The following is a 16,373-nucleotide window of genomic DNA, read 5'->3' on the forward strand; positions in this document are numbered from 1 at the left end:
GGCTTCATTTGGGCATTGCACTCGTGCCCAGAGACTTCTCGACTCTCTCGTCCACGGGTTCACGGGTTCACGGGCTCACGGGTCCATCGACCAGAATTCGAAGATGATTGAAAGATGGAGTGACTCAAACGAGCTCGGAAAGCACGTCCATAGTGGCGGTCAGCACCACTGCCCAAGAGCCAAACCACGATTGCGCAAATGAGCGTTCCAAAAATGCTCCACTGTCACCACGTCCCGCCTCACGATTTGTCCAGCTAACCAACCGAGCATTCCCACCTTCATCCACGACCCACAAACCCAAGTCCCCGCGATGACCTGGCCCCCCTGAGATCCGAGCGGCCAGTCCACCTACAAACCCATACCCCCCAATGAACACCTTCCACTCCTCACCGAATCTGGCCAGGAACATGTCCAAGGCCCCCCCTTCGGGCCTACATCCGCCTGCCGCAAGACTAATCACGCTACCGCAGTACAGGACTTTCCTCAAATGCCGCCTCACTCTAATTCCAGAACCAGCGTTTCACCTCCCGACGTGCAGATCGCTCAATGCGGTAGGGTGTCCTGTTCACGCTGCCAACAAGCGGACCGATCCACACTGCATTGGCAGCTGGTTGCTCCACGCAGACAAGAGAGACCCAGTCGCCATGGGCTTATCCATTCTAGGCCGGTGGATAGCCGGATAATCGGTTGCATCTTGGGCAGAGAGGGCCCTGTTTTCCTATTTTTATGGAGATTATGGAAACTATGGGAATCAAGGCTATTTTACCCCTTCTGATAGTCTGCCTCCGACTGGGTACTGGCTTCGAGGAAACGTGAATGGTGGGGTGTCATCGTTCAGGGCTTTTATAGACTTGGGAGATCCTCTCACCGTATATATTCCATCCCTGACCAGGTGCATATGGTCTTTCTTTCTACTTCTTCATACTCTATTCATCTATCATTCAATACATCCTTTCTGTCCTGAGATCGTGACGCTGGCCCGACACGCGATCTTTTCGATATGCCTGTCTCGCATCTAACTGTGACAGTCTCCCACCTGCCTACCGCGACTTCCTTCTTCCTGTCTTGTCTCCAGCCTCTGGGATATCAGTTTATCGGTCGAGTGGAAGAGTACATCGGGTTCGGGCAGAAGGCAGGTGCCCCCGCCGATTTCTGGATTACCGAGCAGAAGCCTGGGTAAGTTCCTAAAGTCAACTTGTTTGATATTACCAAGTGGGGATAAGTGACTGACTCAACACCCCATAGACTTGCGGTCAGCGCCGTCCACGTCGCATTCCCAGCCCCCTCGAAAGAGGCTGTCCAGTCCTTCGTCTACGCCGCGGTAAAAGCCGGCGCAAAGCTCCATGGTGAGCCCCGAGAACGAGATTCAATATCCGGCTACTACAGTGCCGCCGTGATTGATCTCGATGGGAATAGCGTCGAAGCGGTATACCGCCCCGGTGCTTCGGTCGTTGCATCAGAAGTCGGAGGACCGACAATAGCGGTCCTGGAAAATGGATCCGTTGTGTCCAAGAGCAGCAAAGCTACCTCTGTCAAGGCTGAGAGTGTTGCACCTCCCAGATCTGAGGCCAAGTCTCGTGCTGTCTCCAAGGCTCCCACTGCCGTTTCAAAAACTCCGACTGCAGTATCCAAAGCGCCCACTGCTGTTTCCCATCGGTCTCAGGGTCCACCGCCATCTTATACGACGCAGACGGTCCAGAAACCCGATGATGGTAGCAAAGCAGCTAAGACTATTATCGGTACTCTGATCGGTGCCGCTGCTGGTGCTGCGGTTGCATATGCAATGGTCAAGGGAGACTCTCAGTCAACCACTGAGAAGCCTAAGGAAGCTTCGCATTATACGCCTGAATCCCACCAGCTTATGGCACCGCCATCGCATGTCTCTTCTCGGCGAGAGGAACAATATCTCATGGGACCACCATCCCAAGTCTCCTCGCAACGCTCCGTGAGAGCCATCGAAGCTCCACCAGCGCGCAGCATCTACACCAGCGCATCAGGTCCCCGATCTACCGTCAGCCGCAGTGCCTTCTCCAAGAACCCACGCGCCAGCACCATCTACGAGCCCACCGAGTTCTACGACGACCGCGGCCGCCGCGCCTCAGATGGCAGCATTTTCAGCATCCCCGAGGATATTCCCCTCCGGGCAATCGAGTACCCACCACCCAGCCACAGCTCGCAGCAACGTCACCCTTGCAGCCCAAGCACCTTCATCAGCAGCTACGCCGCCGACAAGCCGCGAGCCGGTAGCGTGCATTCGGCCTCAACAATCAAAGCATCTCCACAGAGCCTCCAACGCCGCCACAGCCATGACGACAGAGGCACATACTCCTCGCACAGCAAGCCTTCCCAAATGCACCGCGCCAGTTCCTCTCACTCTGTTCAATCTCATTTCAAGGCCCAAGACGCAGTCAGCACGGCCTCGTCCACGCGCTCAGCGCGTAATATTCCGCTCCCCGCCGGTTCACACGCAACGTACTACAGCGCCAGCGCACACGCAGGCCAGGGCAACAAATCACACGTGTCCGCGCGCGAAGTGCCTCTGCCTGACAGTGTCATCGACCTCGACGTAAACTCGCACGTCACGCCGGATGACTCAATTAGTCAAGTTGGGAGCCGGACTCGATCACACCACTCGCATCGCTCGAGTCATTCGAAGGCTTCGAAACACTCGTCTAGATCGACGATGGACGAGCCTGTCAGACCCGCGGATAGTGTTAGTCAGGTGTCCAGGGCTTCGCACCGGACTGTTAAGGCGGGTGGAAGTAAGGCGCCTTCGCATTCGGGTAGTCGACGGGGGAGTCAGGTTGCTGTTTGATGCTTAGGTTCTTGGATTGTTTTTGCATCTTGCATCTTCTTTCCCGTCATCTCCTTTTTCATCTTCTTTTCCATTTTCACTTACATCCTATTTTTGCCCTTGACCTTGACCTGGATTCGACACCTCACACTTGCATTTCACACACAGACGACAGATAACATTTGGTTTCAGTTGTTCATTTGCATTAATATTTGCATGGCTATGGTACATTTTGCATTTCTAGAAACCTACAATTCACATTACATTTGCATTTATACAAATGCTTTCAATGATCAATACTCTTCTAGGAACTACCCTTGGCCCCAGGTTACGATCTTCCTCTAACCAGGAAGATAGCACGTACTCGTCCCAATGATTCCGAAGTTCCCCTCGGAACAGTCGGGATTGCAGATGAACCTTGGCCCCCAATTCTTTCGCCAAGGGTCTCAGCCTCGTCCGTAATTCCGGGTTAGGGGACACTAGCAGCGTCGGCACCAATCAAGCAGGGAACTATCACCAGCACCGTGCGCAGGGCAACTCACGTCTAGAAAGCTCGGCATCCATCTCGACTACAAAGTTCAAGCACCACCCAGAATTCAAATCCCGCGCCCCCTCAACCCTTCCGAATAACCCAACCCCGGCCCATCAAGGGACTTACACACCATGCCGTCATTCAAGCATCTCCTCCTTCCCATAACCCTCCTCCTCGCCAGCACAACAGCATCCACCTGCCCAAAGAACTGGCTAGAAAACACTCCACCCGACGGCAATTCCAAATGCTGCTACGGCAACATGGTGATCGATGACACCGACGCCTTCTGCTGCGTGAACGACATGACTCCGTCCGAAGAAACAAGCGACTCGACCACGACAACCGATGATTATGATAGCTGGTCCACGGCCGGCGATTGTTTTACCAAAATACCATTCACTGCGAGTGACTATTCGGAGCAGGTGTCTTCGGCATCGTCCAAGGTTTTAGCTACCAGGACTATTATGGTTAATGAGGCGACTTCTACGACTGCCAGTTCGAGCTCGGCTTCAAGCACCAGCTCCAATGCCAGTTCGAGCTCAGCAGCAAGCACGAGCTCCGATGCAAGCTCGAGGCCTACTGCTTCCACCACCACTAATGCGGCTATGCCGATTGCCACGGCTCAAGAAATGGTGGTTGGCGCCGCCGTGATCGTCGGGATTTTCGTACTATGATTGTGGATGATACGAAGTAACCGCACTTTTGTCTAGAGGAGATGGGCATGGAAATATATATTTCGCACCTTTTTTGTACCTAGTTTTTTAGCGGCCACTGGCAACTCTGACATATCGCCTCTACAGGGGATGCAACAGAGTATAATGGAGCTCTCTCCCTGCATCGACCAAATGAAACGAAGGCCCCTCATGATCTCTTATGGGACCTTTGCAAGACACAACCATTCCAGCCCTGGCAGAAGACTAGGTTCAGAGTATGGATCTCTATGTCGATCGAAATCGCCCTAGTGACGGACTGGTATTTGTGCCTCGTAATATCGCCGCCCACCTGGCGGTGAGGGTGTGCCGCACCGGTAGACCGATTTTCATCGGTAGACCAGTTTTCACCGCTAGACCAACTTTGATGCTATTCACACTTTTTATCAACGTATTGGATTTGGATCAGGAGAAAAAGCTCAGGAACTTCTTCTGCTGCCCTCGTTGCCTCTATTGATGCGTCACTCTCCCGTATAGGCTGTTTGGGTAGCGGTTTGCTGTGGACTCTCTCATGTAGTTCAGCCAGTCGCTTTGTATCCCAAATAGCCTTATCTGCCTTCCTCTTCGCAATTGATCGGTTTGTATCTCGTCCACCGACTATGCCAGAGTAGCTGAGCGGTTTAATATGCCGTATAGTGTATTTCCGTAGTAGAGGGCGCGAGCGGCCGTCAATCGACTGATTATATCGTTCGAGAGAATTGCACGCTCCACGATAACCTTATTGTGTCGGAACACGCCTTATAGGCTCTGCCGTTGCTTCGGTATGAGGGTGGCTATCTTCGATAGCATTTTGTGCCTCTTTTCGAGTGCCTATATGCTTTTTAGAGGCGTATTCATCATTCAAACATCTCCTCCTCGCCAGCACAACAGCATCCACCTGCCCAAAGAACTGGCTAGAAAATACTCCACTCGACGGCAATGCATAGTGGCTGGCTGGCAATAGCTTCAACCCGATCTATTGCGGGAGATTTGGTCTACCGATGCGGCGCATCCTCACCGCCAGGTGTGATCGATACGTCGGTTCCACTGCTCTATAGAGCTGAGGTATGACAATGGATTATAATGTCCGACTTTGCCGGTCTTTCTGTTCAGTACTGATGGATGAATACATCTTTCTGGTCCAACACGTGTCTATCAGAAAACACCGTCTTAAAGGTACTTTTCAAGTCAAGTCTCCTCGGGCAAGAATAGTGACAAAGGACTCGAGGTATCCCATGTCTGACGTTATTGTCCGTGATTGTAGCAGTGGCTAGAAGTGAGAATGTGTGTAAAGTGTGGTTGGGAGTTCGTGAGAGGAAGGTTTACGTCAAGACGTCTTTTCAGCTAACTTGGCTACAATTTAGAACCAAGTTTTTTAAGACGGGCCTGCCTGGATTGTGCTATCTGCGACAAAGAAAAAAGAAATCGTTAAAGCCCTCCACCAGCCATCAGCACGCAGTCCCCGCCAACCCCGTCATCTCCGCCATGTCACTCCTGCGAATCAATCCACTAGCACCGTAACCACAGCGGTCTCCAAGATACCGAGAAGAAGGTTTTTATCACCGAGGGATATTATCTTTTTTTCTTTTCTTCGAGATTAGAGGAACAGGAAGAAAGCAGCAAGAGACTTAATCTCCAGAAGCGTCACAACTCCCAGATCAAAGGTCCCGAGTCACACAAGAGATGCCATGAATGCAGGAAAAGGGTCATAATGATCGTTGATATGACATGCCCCGGACTAACAGAGACGCGTTTAGGAAACGGTAGCAACAGTTGCAACGCGCGCACATGAAAGAAAAAACAACCCGGTTGCAAAGTTTCTACGACCACGGTACGCCAGGCTTCACAGGATCTGATTCTAACAGAAAACAGAAAAGAAGATGCAAAGGAGCGATGAGGAAGAACGAGGCTGCGTCACGGATGAATGGAATGAGGGATGGGCAGATTTGTTGAGAAATTTGCCGATCTTAAATAGCGTACTTGCGAGTCCATTCGCGAGCCGTCGCCTCGTACCGGGGGCGGTCTGTCTTGTAGACATGCGCGATCTCGGGCACCAGCGGGTCGTCGGGGTTGGGGTCTGTGAGCATGGAGCAGATCGAGAGCAACACTGAAGATGGTTAGTTATGTTATTCTGCGGGGAGAGAGGGGGGGAAGGTTCGGCGGAGTACGCACCCTTCGAAATGGTCAGAGCAGGGCTCCATTGATCCCTCAGGATGTCCAGACAGATGCTGCCGTTAGAGTTGATGTTGGGGTGATAGATGCGGGTGGTGAAGTTGACCTTCGGGGGCTTGAAGGGGTAGTCGGTAGGGAAGTGGATGGTGAGGAAGAAGACGCCTCCCGAGTATGGCGAGTCACCCTGGGCAATATTAGTATCGCGAATATCACTCCCGCCGGACACAGAATTGACTCACAGGACCCATAATGGTTGCTTGCCAGTGGAACTATTGCAGCGAAAAAAGAAACAAGTCAGTCATCCGTCTTCCATATTATCCCACCGATCTGCACTGGGGACACTTTCAGCCCCGCCGCACGATAAGGCTGCCGCCAAGAGGGGGCGGGCACGACGGGGGAGAAAGGGGGAGGGGAAAGCGAGAGTGAGGGCATTCAAGGTGTTTCGTAGTGCATACCAGATCATCTCCGACGGGGCCAGCGGAGCAGGAGGAGGGGGATCCCTGTGGAACAAGAATCAGTATTCAGACTTGATGAAGGTTGGAAGGCTCGACGGGCACAATCTTACCGGCCGAGATCAGTGAGTTCCTTGTTAATGCGCTTGAGAGCCATGGCGACGAGAGTGACAAGAAGAAGACTGGAGGAGGTCAGTGAGGGACGATATTCAGAGCCGGAGCAACACGTACGGTTACGTCTTTGTGTGGAAAAGAGAGAAGAGAAAGAAGAAGAAAGAGGGGGAAAGTGGGCAGGCGGGTGTCGTTGGGGGTATTACCAATACACGCCACGCATGACACATCTGTACTGTGAAGACCGTGGGGCTGGCCTTTATATACCCGGGCGAGAACGTACAAGGCCGATGACTACAGTATGACTATGTATTATCATATCATTTTTAAGATCTATTGACTAGGTGACGGGTTTCAGGTGGCCATGGGAGCATTTCACTGCTTTCAATTGCAATTTTAAAATACAGCCCCTCGATGATGTCACGTGCGGGTGCGGCGTTCGTCCTGTCCCGATCGGGAAAGCGGCAACTCCGGTATCTGCCTTTGATAAAATCGCTGGTATAGTTCATTTATTTTGGTGTAGATGTACAATCTATATACAGTTCATGATCTAGACAAAGGCCTGCTTGCCGGTGATAGCACGGCCGAGAATCAATGCTGTTGAGATGGATGTCAGCCCAAGTCCAAGTCCCAGGTTTGGGCACGCAACCACTTACCGTGAATATCACTCTGACCCTCGTAAGTCTGCACCACGAACAAATTGGACACATGACGTCCAATATGGTACTCATCACTGGCAGCGTTTCCGCCAAAGATCTCTTGGAGACTGGAAATAAAACAGTTAGCATCACTTGGGCAGAAACAAAAAGGAAACACATACATTCGCGAGTTGACCAGCGCCCGATCGCAGTTCTGTCGCTTAATCATAGATATCATCTCCGGGGTGGCCTTGCCTGCGTCCTTGAGACGAGCCACCTGCACCGCCGCCAATGTGCCGTAAGCAGCGTCCGTGGCTGCATCGGCCAGCTTCTTCTGAACAAGCTGGTACTTGGCCAGCGGGTTGCCCTTGAATTGCTTGCGCTCAAGCGAGTACTCACGTGCACGGGTAAGGCAGTCCTCCAAGGCGCCCATGGCACCAAAAGCAATGCCCAACCGGGCGCTGTTCAGGCAGGTGAACGGGCCCGTGAGACCCTCGACATCGGGGAACATGTTCTCCGCAGGGACGGGGCAATCATCCATGTGGATCATGCCAGTAATAGAAGCACGAAGGCCATTCTTGTTTTTGATTGCGGGAGTCTCAAAAGAGCCAGGCGTGCAGCGCTCACGCTCAACAATGAAACCACGGATCTTGCCGGTGGACTCGAGCTTCGCCCACACCAGAGCCAGATCGCAGATGGGCGAGTTAGTAATCCAGGTCTTGCTTCCGGTTAACAAATACATGCCCTTCTGGGTCGGGTGTTCACGGGCCACCGTCTCCATAGATCCAGGGTCAGAGCCGTGATTCGGCTCGGTCAGACCAAAGCAGCCGGACAGCTTGCCCTTGGCAAGACCTGGCAACCACCGCTGCTTCTGCTCCTCTGTACCGAACTCGTAAATGCCCGTCATGGCCAGTGAGCTCTGTACCGACATACCAGAGCGGTAGCCGGAGTCTACGCGCTCCACCTCCTTGGTGATCAAGCCGGAGGCCACGGTGCTCACGCCGGCGCATTCGTATCCCTGGATTGAGGCGCCAAGCAAGCCCAGCTCGCCCATTTCTTCGAGGATTCGACGGTCATAGTCTTCGTTACGGTAGGCCTCTTATAGCGAAGATATGTTAGCTAGTATCTAAATCAAAATGTAGACAGAATGACTTACCCAAGACACGCGGCATCAATCGATCTTGGCAATATTGCCGGGCTGTGTCCTGGACCGCCAGCTCCTCCGGTGTGTACAGCTCCTCCGCAGCGAGGGGATCCTCCCAATTGAAGACGGCGGAGGAAGCGTACCGGCGGCCAGCGACGGGACGACCGGCCTGGACAGAGCGCGCAGCGGCACGCAGTAGTGATCGGTTCATCATTTTGTGGAAAGGAAGAGTGTAGGGGGTGGAGAGAATGAGCTTCGCGGTTATCAAGATGTTGCGGGGGAGCTCAATCAAATATGCACTAGTGACGGAGAACCTCGGTAATTCTGGGGCAGCAAATCACCGAGCTCAATGAGTGGCGACAAGACACTAGGACTATCGGGGCTAGGAATTTGGTTTCTGCGAAACGATTCGATACAAGTTCCGAGTAATTCGCATGTCGGTCCGTCCGACTCGGAGTTTTTCGGTCGTCATTTCTCTCGGTGGCTCGGCATCTCATCGGTGCCCATGGGGTAAGTACATCCGAATTGCAATGGAGCAGGTACCGTAACGTAATATTTTCAATCTATCTAATGCCTATATTCATCTGTCATGATTATTGACCAACAGGGTCGTCATTATTTATATACAAAGAAGGGGTGGTAGAACCAAGAACCAGGCCCGTTACGCCGGCATCTGGCTTTGCAGGAAGTCAAACACGCCTGTGGGGAAATAGTCCTCGTCGAATCCCCACAGATCCGCCATCATCGGATCCATAGAGCCCGCTGAGAGACCTGTCTCGGGTTTGCCCATGGGCTCGAATCCATTACTGCGCTCCGCGGACAAAGGTGCCACTCCTAGTAACGGAGGGGGGTGGTTCAAGATAGTGTCTCGCTCGCCTAAAATCTGGGCGCCGGGGATGATGACCGGCTTGAACAAGGAGGGCGTCTCTCGCGGAGTCGACACCATAGACTGTGGGTTGCCGTTCCGCTTCTCCCATTCTTCGAGTCCAGTGAGCATCTTCCGAAGACCGCGTGCGATGTGATGGCTAAGGTGACGCTCGCTTGCACGCTGGCTACATTCAACCATCATCTCAACAGTCCGACCAACAAGGACCCGAACATATCCGACGTCGACAAGCAAACCAGCCGAGGCGATCGAGCTGTGTTGACTAGGGCCCAGGTTTGAGCCGTTGGAGCATGATTTGGCTGCGATCTTCAATAAAAAGACTGCTGCGAAAGTGATCATACTGTGGAGGTACAGCGGCACGCCAACCAGCGCCCGCTGAATGTCACGCTCGTCTAGGCAGACCTGCAAAGTGGCGACGGCCGATTCAATGGCAATGTTGGCCCGCTTTCTGCGTTCCGGTGACATAACTCGTGATGAGGTTGAAGAGTGGTAAGTACGCAAGGCGACTGAATTCAACTGGAGTCGAGAGAAATGGTAGTGCATGTAGACGGCTTTGTAGGGATATGCACCGACGTGACGACTCCCAGCTGTGGACGGAATCAGCAAAAGAAAAGTTCAACAAGGGGTCCGGATACAATCTTACCGAGCCTTGGTAGCCATGCTGATTTCCAGTCTCCCAGATCCAAGTCGTACTGGTCAATCTTGGGGAATTCGCTCTCTGGCACTTCGAGATCGACATCGGGGCCGAATGCAAAGTAGATACGGGTGAGAATTATGAACAGGTCAACTTGGCTATGTAGTCGTAGGTCTCCCTGGGATACGTTTGGCGATTTTGTGAAGGTGTTGTGGTTGGTTATTGCGAGATCCTCGTGAATGATCGGCGGTCGACCATATGCGATGGAGAAGTGATGCTCAAGGGTCTGCGCATCTATTAGCATCTTGAGGGGAGTATTCGGGGCAAGAAACAAAATACATAGAGCAGGTACCACAACCTGGCCTGTTCCTTATGTTCAGGAGATCCTGCCAGGGCTTTGCGGTAGAATTGATGCAAGTTGCGTTCAGTGGCGATGCGAACCGCGTATCCAGAAAGCTTCCAGCTCACGTCTGCCAGCCAAAAAGCACCAATGCACAAGGCTCGAACATCGTCCATGGTATGATGGTGTCCGAGCATAGACTCAGACGCGAGTTTGGCAAACTCAGTATAGCAAGTGTCAAAAGTGCGCTCTTTAGTAGGCATATGCAACGCCGTTACAGCCATGATAGCAGCACACAACATAGACGATGACCGCCGAGCCGATGTCAGATCTTTATGTGCCAACAATGCTCCGTCCCAAAGGTAACGGTTAAGCACTTGGTCAAAGTGATAGAACAACTCCTCTGCTTCTTGTAGGTCCACCACTCCGCGCGATATGAAATCAGTCACCAATGCCTGATCCGGCGACTGCTGTCCGGGAGAGCTCTCACGATTCTCACTGAGCTGTGTCACCTCATATAAACTCCCCATGGGGGCCGTTACCAACGATGTAGCACTTGTTTCCTCGTGGTCTATAGAGAATTGCGGCTGTGGCTGCGAAAATGTATAGCTTGACGAGCTTGATCCAGTTGCTTTTCCCGCAGGGTAATCCATTGAATCGGTTCTCTGGTGTCCCATAGCAAGAGTATCATCTACCGACGCAGTTGACTCTTTCCGGCCCCGTTTCTTCGAAGGCGTCTCGATAGTTCCACCGCCGGCCTGGTAGTATGATAGTTCCGGAAGCTGAGCCTTCCTCAACAAATCTGTCATTGCCAGCTCAATCACGGTCTTCCATCTAAATTGCTCCTGTTAGCTTGTTGTATCGCAACCCCTAAAGTAGCTACGACTTACTCGGCTTCATCCTCCAGTAGCGTCTGAAGACTCTTGTTGACAACACACTCCAATCCCATACGCCGACATCGCGAACATGTCACCTCACCCGCCTTCATGTCGCACCGCACCTTGTGTCGCTTACATTCGGTACATGCGCGTATCCTCCGCGAGATCTTCGGGACATGGTTCGGTGCCCGCGAGTCCTCCGGGGTAAAGCCGCCTTGGGGAGAAGCGGACGACGCATCGCCATTGGCCTCAAAATGGATGCGATTCCGCTTCATATTGTGAAGTCGGGTATGACTCCCGCATGGCAGAGTCTGGGGAATAATAGCAGAAGCGGGGATCCTCCCCGGCCTGAGGCATTACCGGTCCAGACCCGGGGCCGAACTACTACATTCGGAAGGCGGTCATGAAAACCGTTAGTTCCGCTGGCCCAAGCTTCTTCTAGTCACGTGATATTGGAAGTATGAGATGCAGACGACCCATCATGTCGAAAATAGTAAGCAACGAGTTCATTCCAGCGGCATGTTAAGAGCAGGCCATCGCTTTTGATGGGTCTGGCTGGTGGACTTGTCCTTTCGGCGAATTAAAGTGTTGATGAATAAGCATTTGACGATATTATTGAAGTTCATTGTAAATCTTGCACAGCTGGGGTTAATTTGAAATGCACTTGATCTTCTTTCTCTCTATCCAGTATGCCTTTTTGTCATTATTGAAATATGCCTAGTCGGTCATGAAGCTAAGAAGAGTGAAGAAGCCACTATCTAAAGTGACACAAATTTTAAAGTGCTCGGCCGTTTGTCATGTCTGCCTCTTATCCATTTGTCAAGTGCAAACGATGTTCATGAGCGGAGGCTTCATACCCTTTGTTCTATTATCTCTTCATCCATATCCCCTCCTCTACCTCTCCATCCACTTCCATTTCTTGATGCTTTGCACCCTCACTGGGTATCTTTTACTGCGGTGCTGCCACTACATCTACTTTCACCTTCCCACATCTGCGATTACAGTGGGTTTAGTTTTCTCAAGTGACTGTTGTAGATATTGATTTCTGACTCTGGTAGCTGGATTCCCCTTCGGAGCTAGGGCCAATACTAGGTCCATTGAAGGTGGTGACAACAAATGCCGAGGCATCCAATCCATCATGTCTTCTTCTATCCAGACCTACATTTCGGATCTAACTTCCCTCTTTATCGACAACAATGAGCGTCTCAAGAGGCTCCCGGACCGGATTGAGGACTTTAGCCGCAAAGTCAATGAGTTCTACATCCTCGTTCTTCAAACTCCCTCCTGCATATCCCCGGCCGCGACCACTTCCAATACTTCCACCGCTTCGCCGGATGAACATCCACACACCAGATCAACCAACAGCATAGAGGAGATCAGGAAGATAACGGTCGAGATTCAAGCCCTTACGCGCGATATCCAAGCTGCCACGGGCAATATTCGAACTTTGGGGAGCAAGAATCAAGAGTTGATTATCAGAATCGATGCTTATGCAGGCACTATTGAATCTTTGTCGCAAAGTCTCGATCCTTTTATACGGGGCTTTGTCGCTTTCGCGCGCAGTGTGCTCGCAGTTTTGAACGCCATCACGCCCGGAATCTCAATTCTCTCCTGTAATGTCCAAACCCTCGCAGGCACTGTTACTGTAGGCGGCCTCCATATTTTCGCAGGTAGTCTCGAAGAACCTCTGTGTCGCGACATTCAAACCCTTGCAGGCAGTCTCCAGGATCTGGCGGGGAGTTCCATAGTCTACTTGCGCAGTGTCAGCGTCTGAGCTTTCATAGGCTTGTTACGGGTTGCTTTCCAGGGTAGTACAATCTCTCCTAGGGGCATGAGCAAGATGTTAGGGGTTTAACATAGGACCTATTGTGACATACCTTGAAAGAAATGATTTATCGCAATGGCTCTCTATATCCATCTTCGAGTGTCGTATTCGGGAAAAATATTCTAGCGCATGACTGCATCGTAAAGTGGCCATCACAGCCCGATTGCACTACATCTTTCATTTCTATAGCTAGGCCAAGGATGTCAATTGAACGAACCTGGATGGGCGGCGATTAATTATCTGTCCGGTTGGGATTTGAGTCGTTCGAGACAGATCAGGAAAGAAGAAGAAAAAATGTCAAAAAAAAAGGGATGTATAGGAATATCCCATAAGAGATTTAGAAGGACTAGTGAGACAACTTATCTGTAATATTTCTTGGTCGAGTCGTACTCATTTTGTTTCTTTATCTTGTTATGTTTATGCGTCTCGCATGTCGTACTATCGACCTCACTTGCGCGATTCGTACACATCATCTTCATACCTTTTTCTTTCGTCCCCTCTCAAAAGCCATGTTGGTCTTCTCATCCGACCGCATCCGACTCAGACATACCGGTTTCTTCGGTGTCATCTTCCATCGCAACTGGTGTCAATACTGTGGTGTAAACAATAGTGATAACAGAAGCAGACCATCGAACTAAGGATGCGTTGCCGCAATAACTTTCTCGTGGGTCAATAGTAGCCAAAATACAATATCTCATTTCTAGGTTCCCTTCTTGATAACGAATACAAAGGTCAAACCAACTCAGCCACAGCCAACATCCAGTCTACCATTAGCGGCGCTCAACATCTCATGTGTAATCTCAATGTGACCGCCGAGGACATGCAGGGTTGTCCTGTGGTAAGGAGCACGAGGCGAGAAATGCATAAGAATGGTCTTGAGACCCAGTTGATCTAATTTTTATCCGAGCAATTAATATATCAGCTTCTTTGCTTTCCTCCTTCTCTCTTCAAATAGACGATTCAAAAGTAGCGCATTGCTGGATAAGAAAGGGTAGCAAGCCGATATGAACGTTCATTTGTCTGGTCACGTGAGGAGGTGACTTTGGATGCGCTATTCCTATTTAGGTCTAAGTGATGGTGCGCGCAGCTCATCGTCGCGTCGCGTCTTTCATGGTGGAGGCTTGCAAAAGACCTTCCTTCAACCTCACCCACCTTGATCGAACGCACACCCGCCAAGATGGGTATCAAGCGTGAGTGGCATTTCCACGATTTCGGTAATGAATTTTACTAACAAGTGCCAGATCTGTACCAGGTCATCTCCGAGAATGCCCCCGATGCGATCAAGACGGGCGAGATCAAAAACCACTTCGGCCGCAAGGTCGCAATTGTATGTCGCATTCCATTGCTCATTTTCCTTCACATCTCTGAATTTATGGCTAACCGGTGACTTCGGGACTTTCCAGGATGCGTACGTCGATGATTGCGAAACAATCCCTAGGGCCTCACATACTAACCCGCCACAGATCAATGAGCATCTACAGTTTCCTAATTGCTGTGCGCTCCGAAGGCCAGCAACTGATGAGTGACTCCGGTGAAACCACATCACACCTTATGGGCATGTTTTACCGCACGCTGCGAATGGTCGACAACGGCATCAAGCCTCTGTACGTCTTCGATGGCGCTCCGCCGAAGCTCAAGTCCGGCGAGTTGGCAAAGCGAGGTGCGCGCAAGGCGGAAGCCCACGAAGCCCACGAGGAAGCTAAGGAAACCGGAACCGCGGAGGACATTGAGAAATTTTCTCGGCGTACGGTGCGAGTCACTCGCGAGCATAACGCCGAGTGCAAGCAGCTGCTGAAGCTGATGGGTATCCCGTACATCGATGCCCCTACTGAGGCCGAGGCCCAGTGTGCGGTTTTGGCGCGCGCGGGTAAGGTCTATGCGGCTGCTTCTGAGGATATGGACACGCTGTGCTTTGAGGCGCCGATTCTGCTGCGTCATTTGACGTTCAGTGAGCAGCGGAAGGAGCCTATTCAGGAGATTCACTTGGACAAGGCGCTTGAGGGGCTGAACATGGATCGCAAGCAGGTATGGAACTCTCATGAATGGAGTGGGAAAGTCTACTAGCTAACGGCAGTGATGGTACAGTTCATTGATCTCTGCATTCTTCTGGGCTGCGACTACCTCGAGCCTATTCCCAAGGTCGGACCCAGCACCGCTCTGAACCTTATTCGCGAGCACGGAAGCCTGGAAAAGGTTCTGGAATATATGAACGACGACCCTAAGAAGAAGTTCGTCGTTCCCGAAAGCTGGCCCTATCAAGACGCCCGCGACCTTTTCGTCACGCCAGATGTGCACCCAGCAGACCACGAAAGCTGCGACTTCAAATGGGACGCACCCGACATTGACGGCCTGATTGCATTCCTAGTAACAGACAAAGGCTTCAACGAAGACCGCGTCCGCAACGGAGCCGCCCGCCTGACCAAGAACCTCAAGAGTGCGCAACAATCCCGACTCGAAGGCTTCTTCAAGCCGATGGCAAAGACAGACCAGGAAAAAGCCAGCTTAAAACGCAAGCATGACTCCAAGCTGCAAGACCAGAAGAAGCGCAAGAAGGACGAAGCCAAGGCGAAGAAGGAGGCCAAGGCCAAGCCGCGTGCTGCCGGCTAAGTGTGTGACGAGATACGGGTGCCGATAGGCTGATCACACGTTTCTCTCACCTTTTTTTTATTTCCTTCTAGCCCATGCGGCTGTCGATCTTACACGAATCTGGCGTTGGCGGTGCATGGCCCTTTTCCTTGTTTTCAGACTTTCTCACATATCTATCGTGGAGGTGGCCCAGGTGCGGTTGTCTTCTTTTACTGAGCCCGGCCTAAGGCATGAACTCTAGCATATCATATCACCCAAAATGCACTATTTAACAGAATTAGTACAGAGCTACTGTCTTATTTCATACATTTTCATTTCCTCGGAAAGGAATATCGATTTCCCAAACCAAAGATCAGCAAACAAGAGACCCGTCAACGTCGAAGTCTCCCCACTGATCCCCAGCGCCGTAGTATTCAAAACACATCAAATATCACCATTTCCCTCTAATAGAACCCATCCACATAGCCCAGTCTACTTTCAAATATCATACAAGGAAGTTGGTTGTGATGGTGGTGGAGCCTGATCTCAAGGACTCTGTATAGATCATCGCGGCTAAGCGAGATAGAACCCTTCCGCGAACGGACGACGATTGATCTCCCGACGGGGCACAGTACGTTCTCGAAATATTAAGTCACTTTGAAGTATTCAGTCATTTGGCAACCCTCGATTGGTCTAACTGCGTTCAATAATGC

The 16,373-nt window shown here is 51.5% G+C and overlaps 7 protein-coding genes across 7 annotated transcripts; 4 read left to right on the forward strand and 3 right to left on the reverse strand.

The window, feature by feature from the left end:
• Positions 1-1,000: 1,000 nt before the first annotated feature.
• N7443_007521 (VOC family protein) lies at positions 1,001-2,815 on the forward strand (the record flags this gene model as incomplete). The annotated part of the gene is made up of 2 exons (XM_056887577.1): positions 1,001-1,176; positions 1,246-2,815. 2 exons carry the CDS (start codon positions 1,001-1,003, stop codon positions 2,813-2,815), a joined length of 1,746 nt encoding a protein of 581 aa, XP_056739268.1.
• A 642-nt stretch (positions 2,816-3,457) lies between these two features.
• Positions 3,458-4,000, forward strand: N7443_007522 (White collar 1 protein; the record flags this gene model as incomplete). The annotated part of the gene is made up of 1 exon (XM_056887578.1): positions 3,458-4,000. One exon carries the CDS (start codon positions 3,458-3,460, stop codon positions 3,998-4,000), a length of 543 nt encoding a protein of 180 aa, XP_056739269.1.
• Positions 4,001-5,948: 1,948 nt separating this feature from the next.
• Positions 5,949-6,817, reverse strand: N7443_007523 (putative ubiquitin conjugating enzyme (UbcD)). Its single transcript, XM_056887579.1, has 5 exons — positions 6,753-6,817; positions 6,511-6,687; positions 6,432-6,456; positions 6,188-6,371; positions 5,949-6,122 (listed from the first exon to the last, which is right to left on the reverse strand). The coding sequence occupies exons 1-5, from the start codon at positions 6,794-6,796 to the stop codon at positions 5,983-5,985; spliced, it is 570 nt and encodes a 189-aa protein (XP_056739270.1). The 5' UTR covers positions 6,797-6,817; the 3' UTR covers positions 5,949-5,982.
• Positions 6,818-7,300: 483 nt separating this feature from the next.
• On the reverse strand, positions 7,301-8,746 carry N7443_007524 (acyl-CoA dehydrogenase; the record flags this gene model as incomplete). Its single annotated transcript, XM_056887580.1, has 4 exons — positions 7,301-7,347; positions 7,407-7,516; positions 7,571-8,486; positions 8,545-8,746. 4 exons carry the CDS (start codon positions 8,744-8,746, stop codon positions 7,301-7,303), a joined length of 1,275 nt encoding a protein of 424 aa, XP_056739271.1.
• Positions 8,747-9,193: 447 nt separating this feature from the next.
• On the reverse strand, positions 9,194-11,545 carry N7443_007525 (Zinc finger ZZ-type; the record flags this gene model as incomplete). The annotated part of the gene is made up of 4 exons (XM_056887581.1): positions 9,194-10,005; positions 10,062-10,338; positions 10,392-11,226; positions 11,283-11,545. The coding sequence occupies 4 exons, from the start codon at positions 11,543-11,545 to the stop codon at positions 9,194-9,196; spliced, it is 2,187 nt and encodes a 728-aa protein (XP_056739272.1).
• Positions 11,546-12,408: 863 nt separating this feature from the next.
• On the forward strand, positions 12,409-13,044 carry N7443_007526 (uncharacterized protein; the record flags this gene model as incomplete). Its single annotated transcript, XM_056887582.1, has 1 exon — positions 12,409-13,044. One exon carries the CDS (start codon positions 12,409-12,411, stop codon positions 13,042-13,044), a length of 636 nt encoding a protein of 211 aa, XP_056739273.1.
• A 1,228-nt stretch (positions 13,045-14,272) lies between these two features.
• Positions 14,273-15,702, forward strand: fen1 (multifunctional nuclease RAD27; the record flags this gene model as incomplete). The annotated part of the gene is made up of 4 exons (XM_056887583.1): positions 14,273-14,285; positions 14,337-14,478; positions 14,559-15,120; positions 15,181-15,702. 4 exons carry the CDS (start codon positions 14,273-14,275, stop codon positions 15,700-15,702), a joined length of 1,239 nt encoding a protein of 412 aa, XP_056739274.1.
• Positions 15,703-16,373: the final 671 nt, after the last annotated feature.

Source organism: Penicillium atrosanguineum (genome assembly GCF_028827265.1).
Source record: "Penicillium atrosanguineum strain IBT 20685 chromosome Unknown utg000006l_segment0_segment0, whole genome shotgun sequence".
In the NCBI taxonomy this organism is placed as follows: Eukaryota; Fungi; Ascomycota; class Eurotiomycetes; order Eurotiales; family Aspergillaceae; genus Penicillium; species Penicillium atrosanguineum.